The sequence below is a fragment of the Sorex fumeus genome, unplaced genomic scaffold, assembly GCF_029834395.1.
Source record: "Sorex fumeus unplaced genomic scaffold, SorFum_2.1 ptg000193l, whole genome shotgun sequence".
In the NCBI taxonomy this organism is placed as follows: Eukaryota; Metazoa; Chordata; class Mammalia; order Eulipotyphla; family Soricidae; genus Sorex; species Sorex fumeus.
Window position 1 is genome coordinate 364,019 of NW_026606250.1, and position 18,227 is coordinate 382,245.

Consider the following 18,227-nt stretch of genomic DNA (forward strand, 5'->3'; position numbering starts at 1 on the left):
GCCAGGTGCCTTACGGCCTGGCCAGACCCACAGCACTAGCTGCTCTGCTCCCAGTTCTCCTTTAGGACTTTCAGGCTTCCATTTGGAACCCTGCTCTGTGCTGGAAGCCGCCCCAAGAATTTTAAAAGCTCCGGTTCCAGTCTCCTGGGCAGCATCTCAGCGCCGTAGGCCCTGGCTGCCCCGGGCCGTTCGTGGGCCCTTCATCCCTAAAGAAACACTAAAACGGGGCTGGAGTGATGGCACAGCGGGTAGGGCGTTTGCCTTGCACGAGGTCAACCCGGGTTCGATTCCCAGCATCTCACAGGGTCCCCCTGAGCACCACCAGGGGTAATTCCTGAGTGTAGAACCAGGAGTAACCCCTGAGCATCGCCGGGTGTGACCCCAAAAGAAAAAAAAAAGAAAGAAACACTAAAACTCACAATTGACGCTGTGTAGATTCCTTACACCAATCTTATTTATACAAACAGAACCCAGGCTGGAGTCACCAATAAAACATGAATTTTCCTTCCGAGGTTGAATCAATGCATTTTCCCGGGGCCCTGATCCTGAGCCTGGTTAACCGTCCCCGGCCCTGGGTCCAAGTGTCAGAAGAGGAAACTGATGCTCAAAGGACCAAAGGAGCAGCGAGTTCGAGGAGGGACCAGAACCCGAGTTTCCTGGAGGGATTGAAAGTCCCTGCCCTGCAGAAACTCTTGAAAACCAGCCCGCCCGCCCTGCCAGCTCCCTCGGCGCCCCGCCCCTCGCGCAGGCCCCGCCCCTCGCGCAGGCCCCGCCCCCGAGCAGGCCCCGCCCCGAGGAGACCCCGGCCCCGCCCCCGCGTAGGTCCCGCCCCATCCCTCGCGCGGCAGGCCCGGCTCCGGAGGAGGCCCCGCCCCTCACGCACGCCCCGCCCCTCACGCGGGCCCCGCCTCTCTCCTCGCGCGGACCCCGCGCAGGCCCCGCCCCTTCCGCCGCCGGCCCCGCCCCGGCCCCGCCCCCAGAGCCCCGCCCTCCGCCGTGACTGGCCGCGGCGCGCGTCCGTCAGCGGGGGCGGGGCGGGGCCCGGCGTGCGCCTGCGCCTTGGCCGCGCGCGAAGATGGCGGCCGCCGCGCCGGGCGCTGCCATGGACGAGGAGTACTTCGGGGGCGCGGCCGAGTGGGGCGACGAGGCGGACGGCGGGCAGGTGAGCGGGGCCGTCGCCCCGCCGCGCCCCCGCCGGCCTCAGTTTCCCCCGCGGGCCCCCGGGCGCCGAGACCCGGGGGGCAAGGCCTGGCCGCGGTGCCCGGTGCTGCAGGGCCCGGGCCGGGGGGTCCCGTCCCGTGCTGGGGGCAGGGTCCGGCCCGGCTGCCGCAGGCCTGCAGGCCGGAGCGTTTGCACCGTGCCCGGCGCAGGGCAGGCCCCGCGGAGCCTCTGCTGCCCAGAGGCAGCGCTAACCCGTGGGCCACCCCGCCCGCGGCGCCCTGCAGCAGGCCTCGCCCCAGACCCAGGCCCAGCACGAGTCCCCACCCCAGAGGCACCACTCAGGCCCATGCCCAGCCCCGTCCCCTGCCTCTGCCCGGCAGTGCCCGTGGCACGTGCAAACCCAGTGAAAACCACACGCAGCCCACGGCCAGGGGCCACTTCCGCGGTGCAGGGGCCACGCGTGACACTTGCAAACCTTAGGGAGAGATCTTGCCCACCCCCGGGCGGGGGTCGGCCGGGTTATTCCCTTGGGCACCCGGGGTGCCCACCCTACGCAGGCTGGCCAGGGTGGGGACCGGGCAGACCCTTCAGCGCCTCCTGGGGCCCTGGCCAGCCCGCCCGGGGGTGCCGATGCTGACGGTCACGTCTCTCCCCCAGCAGCAGGAGGACGACTACGCGGAGGGGGAGGACGACGCGGAGGTGCAGCAGGAATGTCTGCACAAGTTCTCCACGCGCGACTACATCATGGAGCCCTCCATCTTCAACACCCTCAAGAGGCACGTGAGCGGGGGGGCGGCCGGGGATGGGGGGTGGGCAGACGTGCTGGGTCGCAGGGCCACCGGCACCCACGCGGGACGGCTTCCCCGCCTTCTTTCTGGGCCGTCCCTGCCAGACCCCCCACCCCCATCCCTCTCCCTCGCGGTCGTCTTCACCCGGTCGTTCCTTTCCAGGTATTTCCAGGCCGGAGGGTCCCCGGAGAACGTCATCCAGCTCCTGTCGGAGAACTACACGGCCGTGGCGCAGACGGTCAACCTGCTGGCCGAGTGGCTCATCCAGACAGGTGCGTCCCGGGCCCCCAGCCGCACTCAGGTCACCGTCACGCGGATGAGTTACTCTCCGACGGGCCTTCTCTCTGGCCCGGCTTTCTAAGGTTTCTTAGCTCAGTCAGAGCCGCTTTTCATGCCCATCTTTGCCGGCTTGATGCTTATCTTTGATTCGGTCACTGAGGTTCACGGGAGTCCGCAGACGTGGTTCTCACCGAGCAGTCTTCCTGCCTCGGAGAGCGACAGCGTCAGACGGTGCGTGTCCAGTGGGCCATCTTTCAGATCTGTCAGGGCCGGCAGGAAACAGGCACCATTCAGGCGTGGTCTGACGGTGGCTTTTAGCTGCTCGGATCGCCGCAGAGCGTTCCTGTAACGGCTGAGGGGGTGCGGAGGGCGTCCCGGACAGCCGCTACCCAGAAGCCCACCAGAGAGACGAGCATCTCCCGCGGCGTTTGTTCTTTCCTTTCCGCCCTTTGGCAGTCTGTCCTGGTCCATAGTGAGGCCCTGGCCGTGGCGGTGACCGTCCCCGGGTCCTGGCCGGTGTCTGCAGCTTACATTGAATGTGGTGATCGTCATTCTATAGGCGGTCCAAGGTCCTCCTGGGCCCAGGGACCTGGCCAGCATAGAGCCCAGGCCCCGTGTGTGTGTGTGTGTGTGTGTGTGTGTGTGTGTGTGTGTGTGAATTCTGTGGCGCGTGGCACTCGTTCCCACGCAGGCATGGGCGCGTCTGCTCTCGCTCGGTGCCTTGAGCCTGGCCGTGTGCCGCCGTCCAGACACTTGCCGTCTTTCAGCTCCTCCTTTTCCTTTCCTTGGAGGCGTGGAACCCGTCCAGGTCCAGGAAACTGTGGAAAATCACCTGAAGAGTTTGCTGATCAAACATTTCGACCCCCGCAAAGCAGATTCCATTTTCACTGAGGAAGGGGAGGTGAAGACCTTCTCTCGCTCCCCCACCCCGTCCTGAGGGCCTTTTCCCAGCCTCATCTGCACGGAGCGAGAGGCGGATCGGACTGGTCTGGCAGGGGCGGGGGCAGGGCCTGCCGAGGGGCCCCAGAGGCCTGGACCTCCCATGGGGGCCGGCTCCGAGCACACACCCATGACAACCGCAGGGTGGTCATTTGGACCCCCTGGAAGTAGGAGCCGGGCACGATCAGGGAGCCGGGGGAGGGACACTGGCCGGAGCCGGGGAGAGCTGGGGCAGCCGGGACTGGACCGCAGCTCGAACCCCAGGGTGGCCGGAAAGAGGGCTGGGAGGAGGCTGTAGGTGGCGTGCAGTTTCCCACCATCTCTGTGTGACTGGGAGCCACCTTCCCGTGGCCCCTCCACGCAGTCACGGCCCAGACCACCCGCACTGTCCAGTCTGTGCTTGTCCCTTGCCTCTGACCGCGGGAGCTGCACCAGGGATCAGGGGTGCTCACCTGCGTGGCTTCACAGGGAACCCGAGGGTCCCCAGGAAGTGACGTTCTGTGCAGGCCAGGGTCAGGCGTCCAGGGGCGGTGAGGGGCACTCGGGCCCACTGGGCTCGCTGGGCAGTGCCCCCATCTGTGCCTTGGCAGACCCCTGCCTGGCTGGAGCAGATGATTGCTCACACCACCTGGAGGGACCTGTTCTACAAGCTGGCCGAGGCCCACCCCGACTGCCTGATGCTCAACTTCACAGTGAAGGTGGGTGGGCGCCAGGGGCGGGCGTTGCCGCAGGGCCCAGGTCTCGGTGTTTTGCGTCTGTGGTGCCGGGGACTGGGGTCAGCAGGACTGTGGTTGGATTTGGCAGAGATGTGCGTGCCAAGTGCCGGGCGGGGTGGACCGGGCCCCTCTCTGCCATCCGACACCGCGGCTCGTTGGCCTGGCCTGGCCGCGAGCCTCACTAGGGTCTGGGCTCGCATCACCGCCGCCTGCGTACTCTGAGGCACCCACCGGCCACCGACCACTGGCCGACATGTGGCCCGCTCGTGTCCACAGCTCATCTCGGACGCCGGCTACCAGGGTGAGATCACCAGCGTGCCCACGGCCTGCCAACAGCTGGAGGTCTTCTCCCGCGTCCTCCGCACCTCGCTGGCCACCATCCTGGACGGAGGCGAGGAGAACCTGGAGAAGAACCTCCCCGAGTTTGCCGTGGGTCCCTCCCCGCGGGCGCAGGAGACAGGCGGGCGCGGCCAGGCTGGGTTGTGGGCTCCTGCTGCCCTGACACCCGCCCCCCCCCCCCCACCCTGCGCTCTTCCAGAAGATGGTGTGTCACGGGGAGCACACGTACCTGTTCGCCCAGGCCATGATGTCGGTGCTGGCCCAGGAGGAGCAGGGGGGCTCCGCCGTGCGCAGGATCGCCCAGGAAGTCCAGCGCTTCGCCCAGGAGAAGTGAGAGCCTCGCGAGCGGCTCCCCACGGCGTCCCCGACCCGTCCCGCTTTCTTCCCCTGCCCATCCCACCCCTGCCCTCCCATCCCCATTGTTTGCCGCAGAACAGCTAAGCTTGCCCAGGAGAGCCTCGAAGGCCAGGGGAATTGACCTCCTGTGGTTTGGGGGCCTCGCCCACCAGTGCTCAGAGTTGACTCCTGGCCCTGTGCTCAGGGATCACTCGTGGTGGTGCTCTGGTGGCCGTAGGCCGTGCTGGGGGTGGAACCAGGGTTGGTGCCCGCTGTGCGGCGCCTGGTGGTCCTGGTGGTCCTTGCGGGCGCCTCCCCTGTACCCCGGGGAGCGTAAAGAACAAATCCGGGCGCTCGTCTCGAGAGTCGGGGGCCGCCGCCTAGTGCCGTGCCAGCCCGTGTGTCAGCCGTGATGATGCCGAGACAGTCTCATGTGACCTCGGGCGCGCAGGGATGTAGCGGCCCGCGGAGAGAACCGTCACCCGTGCTAAAGCGTCGGTTCTCCCGAGTCCGTGTTCCCCGGGTGTGCCCGAGGCTGCCCTCGGGGTTGCAGTTCCCGGCACGTCCTTCCCGGATCCCGGGAGTGTCCCCGCGGCTCCGTGGGCCGAGCATTCAGACGGAAGGGACGGGTGCTCACGGGGTTTCTGACGGGGTTTCTGTGTCTCCCACCCAGAGGCCACGATGCCAGTCAGATCACGCTCGCGCTGGGCACCGCGGCCTCCTACCCCCGGGCGTGCCAGGCCCTGGGCGCCATGCTGTCCAAGGGGGCCCTGAACCCCGCCGACATCACGGTCCTGTTCAAGATGTTCACCAGCATGGACCCCCCGCCCGTCGAGCTCGTGAGTCCCCTGGCGTCCCCTGGCCCGACCCGTTGGGAGGGTCATCTGGGTGCGGCGAGGGTTTCCTTTGGCGGGGGTCACACCCGGCAGTGCTCGGGGCTGACTCCTGGCGGGGCTTCGGGGGACCCTGTGGGGTTCTAGGGACCAGCTGGGTCGGCGGCAGCGTGCCAGGCCAGTGGCCCGGAAAGGGTCGTTCTGGGGCGTCGGCGTTTCTCTCCCTGGGCCCTGTCCCGCTGTCCCCGCCTCGGGGCCGCCCTCCCGGCCGCTCACCCCTCCCTCTGCAGATCCGCGTGCCCGCCTTCCTGGACCTGTTCATGCAGTCGCTCTTCAAGCCCGGCGCCAGGATCAACCAGGACCACAAGCACAAGTACATCCACATCCTGGCCTACGCCGCCAGCGTGGTGGAGACCTGGAAGAAGGTGGGTGCCCGCCCCGCCGCCACCTCGGAACCCGCGTCCACGCCCGGCTGCTACTGGGGAACTTGGGCAGCAAGAAGCCTCGAGCTTCCTCATGTCAGAAACCGCTTTTTGGCGCTGAGTGAGAGTCCAGGGGTTTGGGTGCTTTCCTTACCTGCAGGAACCCGGGCTCCATCCCCGGGACCTCTTTTGGCTCCTTGAGCCCCACCAGGAGTGACCCTGAGCCTAGAGCAGGAGAGGCCAGCCAGGAGTGACCCGTGAGCACAGAGCTGGGAGTCAGCCCTGAGCACAGAGCCGGGAGTCAGCCCCGAGCACAGGACTAGGAGTCAGCCCCGAGCACAGGACCAGGAGTGTGACCCTTATTACAGAGCCAGGGATCTGCCCCATAGTCGAGAAGTCAAAACTGCTGGGCGGGGCGGCCAGCCCTGCTGGGGCCTGCAGGCTGCTGGCCCCGGGGATGGCCATGCCCTCCCGTGCTTGCAGAACAAGCGGATGAGCATCAACAAGGACGAGCTGAAGTCCACGTCAAAGGCCATCGAGACCGTGCACAACCTGTGCTGCAACGAGAACAAGGGCGCCTCGGAGCTGGTGGCGGAGCTGAGCACCCTCTACCAGTGCATCAGGTGCGGGGCCGGGGCCCGCTGGGGGCCTGGCCTCTCTGCTGCGGGCGGGACTTTCCGGTGAAAGCAACCCGCAGAGAAACGTCCTCCTTTGCTTTTCCTCTTTCGAGGCAGAAGGACATGTTGAGCGTTGGGCGGCACGCACCAGTAGGTTCAGGGGTCCAGATCAGTTTGCAGGTGGGATTAAGGCCCGGGCGGCGCCTGCAGGGAAGCCTGTTCCGGGAGTCAGGCCAGCGGGTGCTGCCAGCGGCACATTTCTCGTGAGGGCGGGGCCCACCCGGGCTCCATCCCTGGGCACTGCCGGGTGTGGCCCCCAAAACGCGGCCGTGCACCCTCCGCGTATCTGTGCGTTGTCTGTCAGGGACCAGGCCAGGTTTGTGGGGTGAGGCGGCAACCCCCCAGCTCAGGGCCGGCGTTGGGGAGGCGCGTTCCCGCCGTGCCCTTTGGTCTGCCTGCCTCCCGGGAACCAGGTGCCCCTGCCCGCCCGCGTCCCTGCAGGTTCCCCGTGGTGGCCATGGGTGTGCTCAAGTGGGTGGACTGGACCGTCTCCGAGCCGCGGTACTTCCAGCTGCAGACGGACCACACGCCGGTGCCGCTGGCCCTGCTGGACGAGGTGGGCGGCCACTGCTCCTGCCCCAGGGCTCCCCGAGGGCCGCGGGGTCCAGGGGCCCCGGTCAGCGACCTCTGCTCTGGCCTGTCCCTCTGCAGATCAGCACCTGCCACCAGCTCCTGCACCCACAGGTCCTGCAGCTGCTGGTGAAGCTGTTCGAGACGGAGCACTCGCAGCTCGACGTGATGGAGCAGGTGGGCGGCGCTGGGTGGGGGGCCGGGCGGGACCTGTCCCCTCCTCGCGGCCTCTCCTCACGGCCCCTCCTCGCGGCTGCCCTCTCCTAGCTGGAGCTGAAGAAGACGCTGCTGGACAGGATGGTCCACCTGCTGAGCCGAGGCTACGTCCTCCCGGTGGTCAGCTACATCCGCAAGTGTCTGGAGAAGCTGGACACGGACATCTCCCTCATCCGCTACTTTGTCACCGAGGTAAGAGGCCAGACTGCAGACCCCTCGTCCCCCGTGGCCGCCAACTTGTCCCTGGGAACTGAGTTTCCCCGCCGAGCACGCGCCCACACCCGGCCCGCGGAGTCGCCCTGACGGTGAGCGCGTTTGCCCGCAGGTCCTCGACGTCATCGCCCCCCCGTACACGTCCGACTTCGTGCAGCTCTTCCTGCCCATCCTGGAGAACGACAGCATCGCGGGCACCATCCGGACGGAGGGCGAGCACGACCCCGTGACCGAGTTCATCGGTAGGGCGGGCGGGAGCAGGGTCCGAGCGCCTCGTGGGTCGGGGCCGGGTGCTGGGTCTCCACTGGCCAGAGCAGGGCCGCAGAGCGCGTCTGCCCTGCTCCCCACTGACCGATGCAGCTCCGTCCCGGGCAGCGTGTTGGGGGGGGGTCCCCCGAGCCCCAGCAGGACTGCGTCCTGGGCACGGCCCATTGTGGTACCGAGAAAGGGGCGTGGGGAGTGAGGGCGGGAGCAGGACCGCGGGCCCCTCGCGTTTCTAACCCTGGGCCTGTCCTTGTTCAAGCCCACTGCAAGTCCAACTTCATCCTGCTCAACTGACCCCGGGCTGCGCCCTCGCCGCAGCAGGAGGATTCAGCCGGGTCCGGGGGAACCGAACCCGTGGCCGTCGCTCTCACCCCATGAGCCGCGGGGGTCCGCGGCCTACCTGTTCGCTGACGAGGAGCTGTGGCGGCCGTCTTGCCTCCTGCCTTCCTGCTGGGCCGGAAGGGGGGCAGCCGCGCCCCGGGTCGCCCCTGGGAAGCAGCCGCAATAAAGGCTCCGACTCGTTCTTAAGAACCGCGTGTTTTATTTGTCTCTCGGGCCATGAGAAATCGCATCTCCCTCCGCCCGACTCCAGCCGTCCACAGAGCGCAGAGCCCGCGCGTGGCCGTTCCTCCCCCGTGTCCGGCGTGCGCCGTCCCAGGAGCCGTCCTGCCGCCCCAGCTGGGGTCACCGCCGCTCAGGACCTCACGGTGCCAAAGACGCGCCGGCGGCTCCTACACGAGGGGGTCCCCGAAGGTGCAGGCGTCCTCGATGGCCAGGTTGTAGCTGGCGCCCTGCCCGCCTTTGTAGGCGCTGGTCACGATCCTCATCCAGCCCCGCTCGCCCTGCGGACAGAGGGCCGCTGCTTGGTGCCCGCCGCACCCAGGCCCCAGCCTCTCCTCGGACCCCGGCACTGGGGAGGGGCAGGCGGGCCTCAGTGCCCACCGCCGATGTACGGAACGAGACCCGGCCACCCGACACCCCCATCTGGACATGCTTCAGGAAACCATGCGGCTGGGGGACGGGACAGTGGGGACGGCATCCACCTGGCACATGGCCAGCCGGGGTGAGACGCCCAATGGCCCGGACGGGCCCGAGGGCAGAACCAGGGCTGAGCTCAGCACCACCGGTGTGGCCCCTCCCCCCAGAGCAGGCGCGACAACGAGTGGCTATGCCGTCACGGTCTGTGGTCAGCGCGAGGCCCAGGAATGCCCGTGGGGCAGCTCCCTGCCCCCTGGGCTGCTGCCAGCAGCAGCTTTCTCAGTGCGCCCAGAATTAAGAGTTCAGGGCCTCTGGGTGGGGAAGGAGGGAGGAAGGGAAATGGACCTTGAACCCAGACGTCGGCCCCGCGGGGGCACAGGGAGAAGAGCGTCGCAGGGGGCGCCCGGGACACCTTACCCACGGTTCGCCCCACGAGTTCCGCACAATCCAGTACTCGGTGCCGTTGCTGACGCCCCAGCCGGCCACGGAAACGACGTGGTTGATGGCGGCCTCCTCCGCGTACTCAGAGTAGATGCCCCCCGAGTACTTGTCCATCTTCTCGGTCGCCATGATCCCGCAGCTGGGAGCGAGCGGGGCTGTGAGCAGAGGCGCCCCCCACGCCCCACGCCACCCACCCCGGCGCTGGCCGCACTCACCTGATGGGCCCGTTGGCGTAGATCTCGGCCATCATCTTCTCCCTCCCGGCCACGGAGCCGTAGTCGCCCACCTTCCACAGCGTGTAGTTCTGGATGGCGTGGCACACCTTGAACTCCGTGCACGTCCCACACTGGTTGAACTTGTTGCACTCTGGGGGCAGAGAAGCCGGCGTGAGACCGGGAGCTCGGGTGGCCGGCCGGGCCCACGGCGAGACCGAGACCGGATGGCCGGGGACCTGCAATTAGGGGCCGGGGGCAGGCGGCCAGGGCCGTAACCAGGGCAGGGAGGCACCACACAGCCTCTCCCTCTCTTTGAAGGCCAGGGACCCGGCCCGCAATTCTCCGAGGCTGAAAATAGAGTATAATTAAATTACCAGCCGCTAATAAGACAGTACACACACTCGGGAGAAAATCAGCGTTTTCTCATTAGTGCGTTGGAAGAGGGACTGAATGAAGGCGGGGCCGGGGAACTTCCGCCGTCACCTGTGGCCCCCTGGCCCAGCCACCCTCCCCCGTTTCCTGCTCTTGAGGCGACTGGCCTCCTGAGGCCTGGCCAGGACGGCTCCGCACACAAAGGTCAGTCTGTCTGTGGCCAGCATTAGGGAGCCCTGAGGTTCTGTCGGGTTGAGTGCTGACAGCTGGGTCAAACCAGTCCCGGGCCGCCCGGGGCCAGGGACCACCTGCCTCTGGGGCTCCCCTTCCCGACAGGGGAGACTCGTCAGACCAGTCCGGGAGGATTCCGCAGGGCTGGGCAGTGTGGTCAGGAGATACGGGGCTGGCCACTTCCGCAGCCCAGCGCGCCCCTTCCTCGGGGGAGGGGGAGGGGCCCACCTCTGCTCTGGCCGGGCCAGGTGACAGGCCAGCTCCGCCCGCAGCACCTACCCTGGTCCTTGGCCTGGTAGTTGTTGCAGGTCTCGTCGGGGATGCCGTGCTCGTGGGCGTACTGCCACACCAGCAGGTCGTTGCCGCCCTCGCAGGAGCCGGCGCCCCCGCAGTCCAGCACGTGCTGCACGGACAGCAGCGTGGAGGGCCAGGCGCCCTTCCGCTTGATGTTGATGCGGTCTGCAAGGCAACGGGCACTCAGCGAGAGCTGGCGGGACCCCGGCCCCCCGAGCAGCCACAGGAGCCCCGAGCCACACCCCAGGTCCGGACTCCCCGGGCCTCACTGCCCAGGGGCCGCTAAGTCCAAACCTGTCCGCTCTGGGGCCGGACACCCGCCCCCCCCCCCGGTGCCCTCTGGTAGCCCCCTCCTGTGTGCCCAGAGCCGGCAGAGCCCAGTGGACACGCGTTGAGCGTGTGGCACCAGCTGGCCTGGCCACACGCATCCACACCAGGCCCCAGGACTGCTCCAGAGCCGCTGGCCCAGGCGGGAATCTGGGCGCCGGGGCCTGCTGGGGCTGTGGTCGCAGGGCTGGGGGCAGGTGGCTGATAGGGGGACTGTGGGTTTGTGGGCTGAGGGGGCAGCAGCTGTGGGCGTCTAGCCTGCCCGTGGCTTCCGTCACCCGCCCAGCGACCGGACCACCCCCTCCTCCAGGCCTGGCCGCCAGCATCCTGGGCCCTGCTCTCCCACTTGCCCGGCAGTGCCCCGTGGCCTCACCCCTACCTCCGCACAGCCTCGCGCTCTCCAGATCCACCCGCCGACCCGGCCCGCCTCCCTCTAGGCCTCAGTCAGCCCTGCCCTGGCAGACTCGCCGACTGGCCACTGGTGGCCACACCAGCCACCCGAGTGCAGGTACAGCACCAGCATCCGTCCTTAGACACCTGCCCCGGCACCTGTGGACCGTTCCCTCCTCCAGCCCCTTTTCTCAAACCCAGCTAGAGCCTCACCCCACCCCCTGCCTGTTCCCACACTCCCCCACCTGTGTGTGTGACCGCGACGGAACCCAGACTTGTGTGCAAGTGTGTGTGGGGGGGCTGCTCCGATGCCAGCATGTGCGTGGGATGCGCCCGGTCTCAAGTGTGCACGTGTGTGGGGACTGAACTGGGTCTCAAGGGTGCGACTGTGTGCGTGGATGTGTATCCGGTCTCTTGTGTGCAAGAGTGTGTATGTCCGTGTGAGCACGTGAGGGCTGAACCTGGCCTCGTGCGTGCGTGTGTGTATGTGTGTAAATGCGTGCATGCGTGTGCGTGTGTGCGTGGGGGCCAGAGCTGCTCCCCACCCCCTACACCGTCCAGCCCAACTGACCACAGCCAGGGGCCCCCCAGCAGGCTCTGACGCCCCCTGACTACCAGGCTGACCCAGAAAGGGCGCCCTGCTGGGCAGAGGCAGGGCGTGGGGAGTCGTCCGTCCTTGGGGGGGGGCAGGTGCTGGGCGTGCAGAGGGGTCTGTACCGAGGGGCCTGCACAGCCGTTATGTTCAGAACGGCTCTGGCTTTCCTTGGCGACAGCTTCAAGGCTTTCAAGGAGGGGTGAGTGGAGCAGGGGCTGGACAAGCTCAACTACGGGGAGCAGGTGAAGGGATGGAGGGAGATGGGACAGGTGAGGGGGATGGAGGGAGGATGGGCAGGTGAGGGGGTGGAGGAGGTCGGGAGCAGGTGAGGGGGACGGAGGGCAGATCAGCGGGCGCTGGGCGAGACGGGGCGGGGCAGGGAGCAGGAAGCGCTGGGCCCTGGATGTGAGTGTGAGGGTTTCGGAGGCCTCCGGGCTTTCCCCAGGGCCCCGGCAGCCAGGTTCGCCTTGTGGGCTGGCAGAGCAGAAGGGGGTTTTGGGGGTGGGGAGTTAGACCCACACACAAATGAGGTCAGTGTCAAGTGTTCAAGCGAGAGAATGAAGTTGGGGCCCAGGGGTCCAGTTCAGGGGTCCAGCCAACGAAGGCCAAGGACAAAGGCCAGGGAACCCAAGCTGGCAAGTTGGGGGGCGGAGAGGGGTCACGGGGAGGAGGGTGGGTGCCCCACAGGCGGAGGCGGCCCCGGAAGTGCCCAATGTGAAAGAGGAAGGAGGTCACAAGACGCGGGGCCGAGGGGAGGGGGCTGCAGGGGTGAGGCCGGCCCCGTCACAGCCCGGGGTCTGGAAGCAGAGGGGGCTGCAGGGGTGAGGCTGGCTCCACCGCAGCCCGGGGTCTGGAAGCAGAGGCCCCACCTCGGCCACCCCTGCCCTGGGCAGCCCCTGGCCCACCCCCCAAGCCTCTTTCCACTATTCCTCCTGCCCTGCCCTGGCCCAGACCAGCCCCCCAAACTACCTTCCCAGGACCCCACCCACCGGCGGGCTAAGCACCTGCTCTGCCTCCAGAGAGAGCCGCCACATGCCTCCAGGTGCTGACGCCTCCCTGACACCAGCCCCGGCACCCCCCGCCGGCCTGGAGCCATTTGCCTCAGCTCACGTGGCCGGGCCTCACCGGACGGTCAAAGAGCAGCGGCCGGAGGGGCCGTGGCGCCACCCCAGCGAACCCTGCCGGCACCAGGCACCCCCAACCCAGGAGACCCACAGCAGGGGCCCGGCCTCGCTCGGCGGGGCGGCAGGAACATCGGTCCAGGCACCCTGCTCGCGGGTTCTCCCAGCCCGTCCTGTGCCCGGGCCTCAGGGCTGACACCCCTGCCAGGCTGGGCGGGCGGAGCTAATCTGAGACCCGTGCCAGGCTGTGCAGGTGGAGGTGATCAAACACCCCGTGCCAGGCGGGCGGGCAGAGATGCTCTGACACCTGGTGCCAGGCTGGGCAGACGGAGGTGCCGGCCACCCGGGCCACCCAGGGCCAGGCTGGGCGGGCACAGGTGATCTGATGCCTGGGACCAGGCCGGCCTGCCGGAGGTGCCGGCCACCAGGTGGGCTGGGCAGGAGAGGGCCCAAGGGCCCCCCCACCTACCGGCCAGGGCGCTGGTGCTGCCGTGGGCCCAGCAGGAACCGCAGTACTGGGGGATGTGCTGGTTGCGCGTGGCGCTGGCGAAGTTGACCCCGTCCACGTTGCGCCAGTCCCAGGTCTTGGGCAGGTCCGCCGGGGACAGGTACTCGTGGGGACGGGGGTAGGTCCTGCGGAGAGACAGACGGCCGGTCAGACCCCCGCCCGCCCGACCCCGCACCCCACCCGGGGGCGGCCGCGCGCCCGCGCCCACCTGCGTCCCGGCAGCGCCGCGGGGTCCCCGCGCAGGGCCCGGTAGCAACCGCGTCCGCGCCGGAAGGGCCCGCGGGACCCCGCGTCCACCCGCAGGGCCAGCGGGGCCAGCAGGGCCAGCGCCAGCAGCAGCGCCCGCGGCCGCGCGCACGAATTCATGGTCGGGCCGGGCCGGGCGGGTCCGAGCGGTCCTGAGCGGTCCTGAGCCGGGCCCACGCGCTGCGCCCCGGACGGGTCCTCGTGCCGCGCCCCGGGCCGCTGCGGCCTTTAGGGGCCGCGCCCGGCCCGGGACACTCCCCGGGGGCGGGGCTGTCCGCGCCGGTGACCCCGGCCCCGCCCAGGCCCGCCTGGCCCGGGCCACTGCCAGGGGCGCAGATGCCCGGGCCGGGCTGGCCAGGCCTCCAGGGCTCGGTGGACCCCCGTCCGGGACGAAGCCCAGGCCCAGCCCTTTGAACCCCACTCTCCCCAGGCGGCCCCCACCCCCACCCCCGCCGCCCAGGAGGAAGGCAGGATTCTTCTAGAAAATGCCACTAGCACGCAATCCCGTCTGCTTCCTCTTCCCCGGAGGAGCGGTTTCCTGCTGACCCAGCCGCTGCCTGGTCAGCCCCAGGCCACAGGGAGCTCTGTCCCCCACTCCGTCCCCTCCTGTTGCAAAGGCCACGGCATCCCCGCCCCAGCCCACCTGGGGCTCTGGTTCCCCCCCACCCCCCCACCTACAGAGACTGCCTGTACCCACACGGGGGGCACCAGCCTCCAGGGTGCTGTGGGCGACCCCCTGAGTCAGCCTTCTGGGGCCCAGCGCCCACAGCAGCTCCCGGTTAGGGGCTGTGGACCCCGGGACCCCCTGAGATGACACTCAAATGTCAGCCAGGGTGAGGGTGGCTGGACTGAGCTCTCCCCCGCTGGGCCGAGTGGGCCAGCCACGAGGGTTCCAGGGGCCACGGGCAGCGTGTCCATGAGCTGGGAATCTGCCCATACTCAGGCTTTGAGGAAAGGCTAGAGGCCAAGTCAGGGCCCAGATGGGCCCATCCCCGGCTGAGGGGACCCAGGCCTTGGCTTGGCCCGCGTGGCTGGGACATATGGGCGCTGGGGCCTGGGGAGCCTGAGCACCGAATGTCCACCCCTACAGCCCACGGACCCCTGACCTACTGCGCAGGGGCTGGAGGGGGCCCGCGAGGGAGCCCGGAGGTGGGCAGAGCAGGGACAGGGGCCTGCAGTCACCAGCCGGGAAGTGGCCCAGCCCGAGGCCGCCCCAGGGAGGGAGGACAGCCAGGCCTGGGGGCAAAGGGCATTCAGGACACAATCTCCCGACTCAGACCAGCGGCTGGGATGGAGCAGGAGTTCGCACAATTAGCAGGCCCAAGAGGGAAGGATTCGAGTGAGTTGGGCTCTGGCTTGCACACACGCTTGATCCCTGGCGCCGTGCATCGCTGAGCCAGGAGGAAGCCCCCAGCAGTGCCACGCCTGACCCCAAAACCAAGCAAACTAGTAAGAAAAAAACAGAAAGACGGAAGTGAGACGACAATCTCTTGCTGGCCCACAAAAATCTGTTTCTTTTGGGCCACGCCCTGTGGTGCTCAGGGCTGACTCCTGGCTCTGTGCTCAGGGTCATCCCGGCTCTGTGCTCAGGGTCATCCCGGCTCTGTGCTCAGGGTCACTCCCGGCTCTGTGCTCAGGGTCACTCCCGGCTCTGTGCTCAGGGCTGACTCCTGGCTCTGTGCTCAGGGCTGACTCCCAGTTCTGTGTTCAGGGTCACTCCTGGCTCTATGCTCAGGGCTCACTCCTGGCAGTTCTCAGGGCTGACTCCCAGCTCTGTGCTCAGGACTGACTCCCGGCAGTGCTCAGGGGCCCATATGGGATGCCCGGGACTGAGCCTGGGCAGTGTACAAGGCAAACGCCCGACCCACTGTCCTATCCCTCAGGCCCACGTGGCTGTATTTCGGGTCTGAGGTGGAATCGGGGGCCTGTCTCCCCCTCTGAGCCGACTGTGGGCACCCGGGGGTGGGCAGATGCTCGAGGGCGTCTGGGGCAGCAGGCGGGCAGGCGTCCAGTAGAGGGTCCGGAACCTTCTGCCGAGGCCCCGGCCTGCCTGGGCGCAGACTGCACCCACAGCTGGAAGAGGGAAGGCTGGAACACGCCCGCACGCGGCCTAGCGCCCCGCCCGCCCCCCCAGGGGACTCTTCAAAGAGCAGCAGTGCCGGCTCGTCCGTGACTCAGTCTCCCTACGGGCCCTGCTGGCTGCAGTGCTGCCTTCTGCCCCTGCAGTGGACGCTGGGGTGTGGCTGGCTGGTGTTGGGGAGCTCTGAGCCCCCCGGAGTCCCCACAAAGTCGTCCCCCTGGGCAGCTCGCCCTCACCCCTCCTTCTCTCGTGAGGCCACTCCCGGCAGTGCTCAGGGGTCACCCCTGGCGGAGCTTGGGGGACCCTAGGGGATGCCAGGGATCGAACCCGGGTCGGCCACTGCAGGACAAGCGCCCTCCCCGCCGTACATCTCTCCAGCCCGACACCATCGCGCCTTCTGCCGGCGCCCTGTGTTCCCCGGGTCGGGGAGGGTCCGACCTGCATAGCCGGCCAGGGGTTGCTGGCCCTGGGGTGGCGGCTGGAACTCTCTTAACCCTTTCAGTGAAGCCTGCAGTGTGTGGCCCCGACCCAGAAGCCGTTCATTTCTGCAAGCGGGGTTGGCGTGGGCTCCAGAGAGAGGCCTCAGGGGCACCGGGGTGCCCAGCTCTGGAGACCCCGAGTTCCGTGGCAGGTGCCCCTGTGGTCCCTGGGCGCGACTGGGCATGGTGTCCCAGGGGGATCGTGGGGGGGCCCAGGAAGAGGGCAGCTCGGGCGCCTGGCACGGAGGCCTCGCCCTGTGGGTCCCAGCCCCGCCCCCGCAGAGACCGGGAGCAGAGCTCAAGGGCCAGAACCCTGCTGGACACCCGGGGCCGGTTTCCCATTGGAAATGTCCCCCCCAGGCCTGCCGGGAGTACCCCCTCCCCAGCTGACCGCTGAGGCACTTCCCCGCTCGGCAGCTGGGCAGAGCAGCTGTCAGGAGGGTGCGGCTGACCTGCCTCAGACCCCCCCTGCTGTCCTCCTGGTCCGCCAGCATCCGAAGACGCTTCTGGAACCCCCTGCTGACCTTGGCCTTGGTCTACTGCCTCCCATGGGCAACGCCAGCTCCCGGGGATGGGGGTGGGCTGCAGAGCCCCTGACTTCCAGGGCCATCCACACAATGCCCGGGGGGGCTGTCTGTGTCCAGCCGCTTGACCCTTGGCTGCAGTCCACTGCCATCAGGAGAGGCCTCCTCCCGAGGACAGTGGTCCAGGCACTGAGGGGGCTTGGGGGTACGTGCGCTCCGGCAAGGGGCCATACCTGGAGGAAGGACCACACGCTAGACACGTTGGCGCGTCCCCCGGGTTCTCGGTTCGAGTCTCCGCTCAGCCCGTCCCACGAGGGCCCGGGGAGTCACAGCCGGGGACGGGCGCCCTGCACGGAGGCCACTGATGGGGAGAGAGGGTCGAGAGTGGCCGGGAGGTTCGACTGGGCCCCCGTGGAGCAGGCTGGGCCAGGGGTGCCACCCTGAGAGACACTTGGGGAGCCGAGTGTGCGGGCCCTGAACGGCGCACGCACCAGGCGACGGGCGCTGGGCAGAGGACAGAGGCCTGTCCCCAGGCCCCTCTAGGCTCTGCCCCCCACGGGTGCCGTGTTCCCGTGTGTGTCCACCCCATTCTCCGGGGGAGCCCCTGGACCCCCGCAGCTCTTCTGGCTGACTGGCACCCTGGGGAAACCAAGTCAGGATGGAGGGGCTGCACTGTGTTGGGGGCATCGCAGGGGGCACAGAGACCACAGAGGGGCCAGAGGGGAGCTGCACGCTGGGCTTAAGTCCAGGCCCCAGGAAGTCCCTCGCATGCAAGAGGGGCAGCAGCCCTGGCTTGAAGGCGTGCGTGGCTGTGAGGCTTCAGGACCCGTGGGAGACGCGGGGGACGGGGCAGGCGCTCTGGTCGCTGGGCACTGATGCCCTCCCCCGCCGCGGGCAGTGTTTGTTGATAAACAATGCTTTCTGGAGCTGCACGCTGTGTCCACGGCTGGCGAAGGAGGGGGGTCTGTGTGCAGTGGCCTCTGGCCCAGGCGCTGACCCATTGGCCTTATCCCTGCTCTGCCTGGGACCCGCAGGCAGATGCGCCCGGAAAAGGTGGCAGCTTCTGGGAAGAGAAGTTCAGGAGGCCGATCCCCTGGGCGGGAGGTGCAGGCTCGCGGGTGTGCACGCCCATGTGCAAGAATGTGTGTGCGTGTGCTTTTGTGAGTGCATGCATGTGCACATATGTGTGCAAGTGTGTGTGTGTGCAAGCATGCATGTGAACAGTGGGTACATGGGTGCACAAGTGCTCACATAGAGGTGTGCACACGCGTGTGTGCAGGTGTGTGTGCATGCATGTGTGTACACAGACGTGTGCAGGTATGTGTACATGTGTGCAGGTATTCGTGTGTGCGTGTACTTGTGTGTGCATATAGTTGTATGTAGGTATATGTACTTGTGCGTGTAGGTATTTGTGTGTACAGGTATTCGTGTGTGTGCAAGTACACACACAGTGTGTGTGTGTGTGTGTGTGCGCGCACGCACATGTGTTGCATCCTGTAAGTCACAGATGTCAGAACAGGTCACTGATGACCCTAAGGGGCAGTCGGTCCAGGCCCGGCAGCTGGCAGGGCCGTGGGGAGCAGCCGGAGTGGGAAGTCGCCTGAAGCCCCCATATAGCGGGGGGCAGCCCTCCTCTGACAGAGGGCCAGGCCCCTGCTCCCGCTCCACCTGCA

At 68.0% G+C, this 18,227-nt stretch overlaps 2 protein-coding genes across 3 annotated transcripts; one reads left to right on the plus strand and one right to left on the minus strand.

Moving 5' to 3' along the window:
* The first annotated feature begins 1,033 nt into the window (after positions 1-1,033).
* NELFCD (negative elongation factor complex member C/D) lies at positions 1,034-8,177 on the plus strand. Of its 2 annotated transcripts, none has more exons than XM_056108102.1 (15): positions 1,034-1,162; positions 1,822-1,937; positions 2,112-2,221; positions 3,020-3,129; positions 3,758-3,865; positions 4,160-4,312; positions 4,422-4,552; positions 5,232-5,397; positions 5,682-5,816; positions 6,297-6,436; positions 6,932-7,046; positions 7,142-7,237; positions 7,328-7,468; positions 7,602-7,731; positions 8,013-8,175. In XM_056108102.1, the coding sequence occupies exons 1-15, from the start codon at positions 1,076-1,078 to the stop codon at positions 8,045-8,047; spliced, it is 1,773 nt and encodes a 590-aa protein (XP_055964077.1). In that variant the 5' UTR covers positions 1,034-1,075; the 3' UTR covers positions 8,048-8,175. The 2 variants fall into 2 exon arrangements, with proteins under 2 accessions (XP_055964077.1, XP_055964078.1); XM_056108103.1 differs by having other exon boundaries at positions 1,053-1,162; positions 1,825-1,937; positions 8,013-8,177.
* A 106-nt stretch (positions 8,178-8,283) lies between these two features.
* On the minus strand, positions 8,284-13,686 carry CTSZ (cathepsin Z). The gene is made up of 6 exons (XM_056108110.1): positions 13,434-13,686; positions 13,187-13,350; positions 10,270-10,449; positions 9,388-9,538; positions 9,149-9,311; positions 8,284-8,595 (listed from the first exon to the last, which is right to left on the minus strand). Exons 1-6 carry the CDS (start codon positions 13,589-13,591, stop codon positions 8,485-8,487), a joined length of 927 nt encoding a protein of 308 aa, XP_055964085.1. The 5' UTR covers positions 13,592-13,686; the 3' UTR covers positions 8,284-8,484.
* Positions 13,687-18,227: the final 4,541 nt, after the last annotated feature.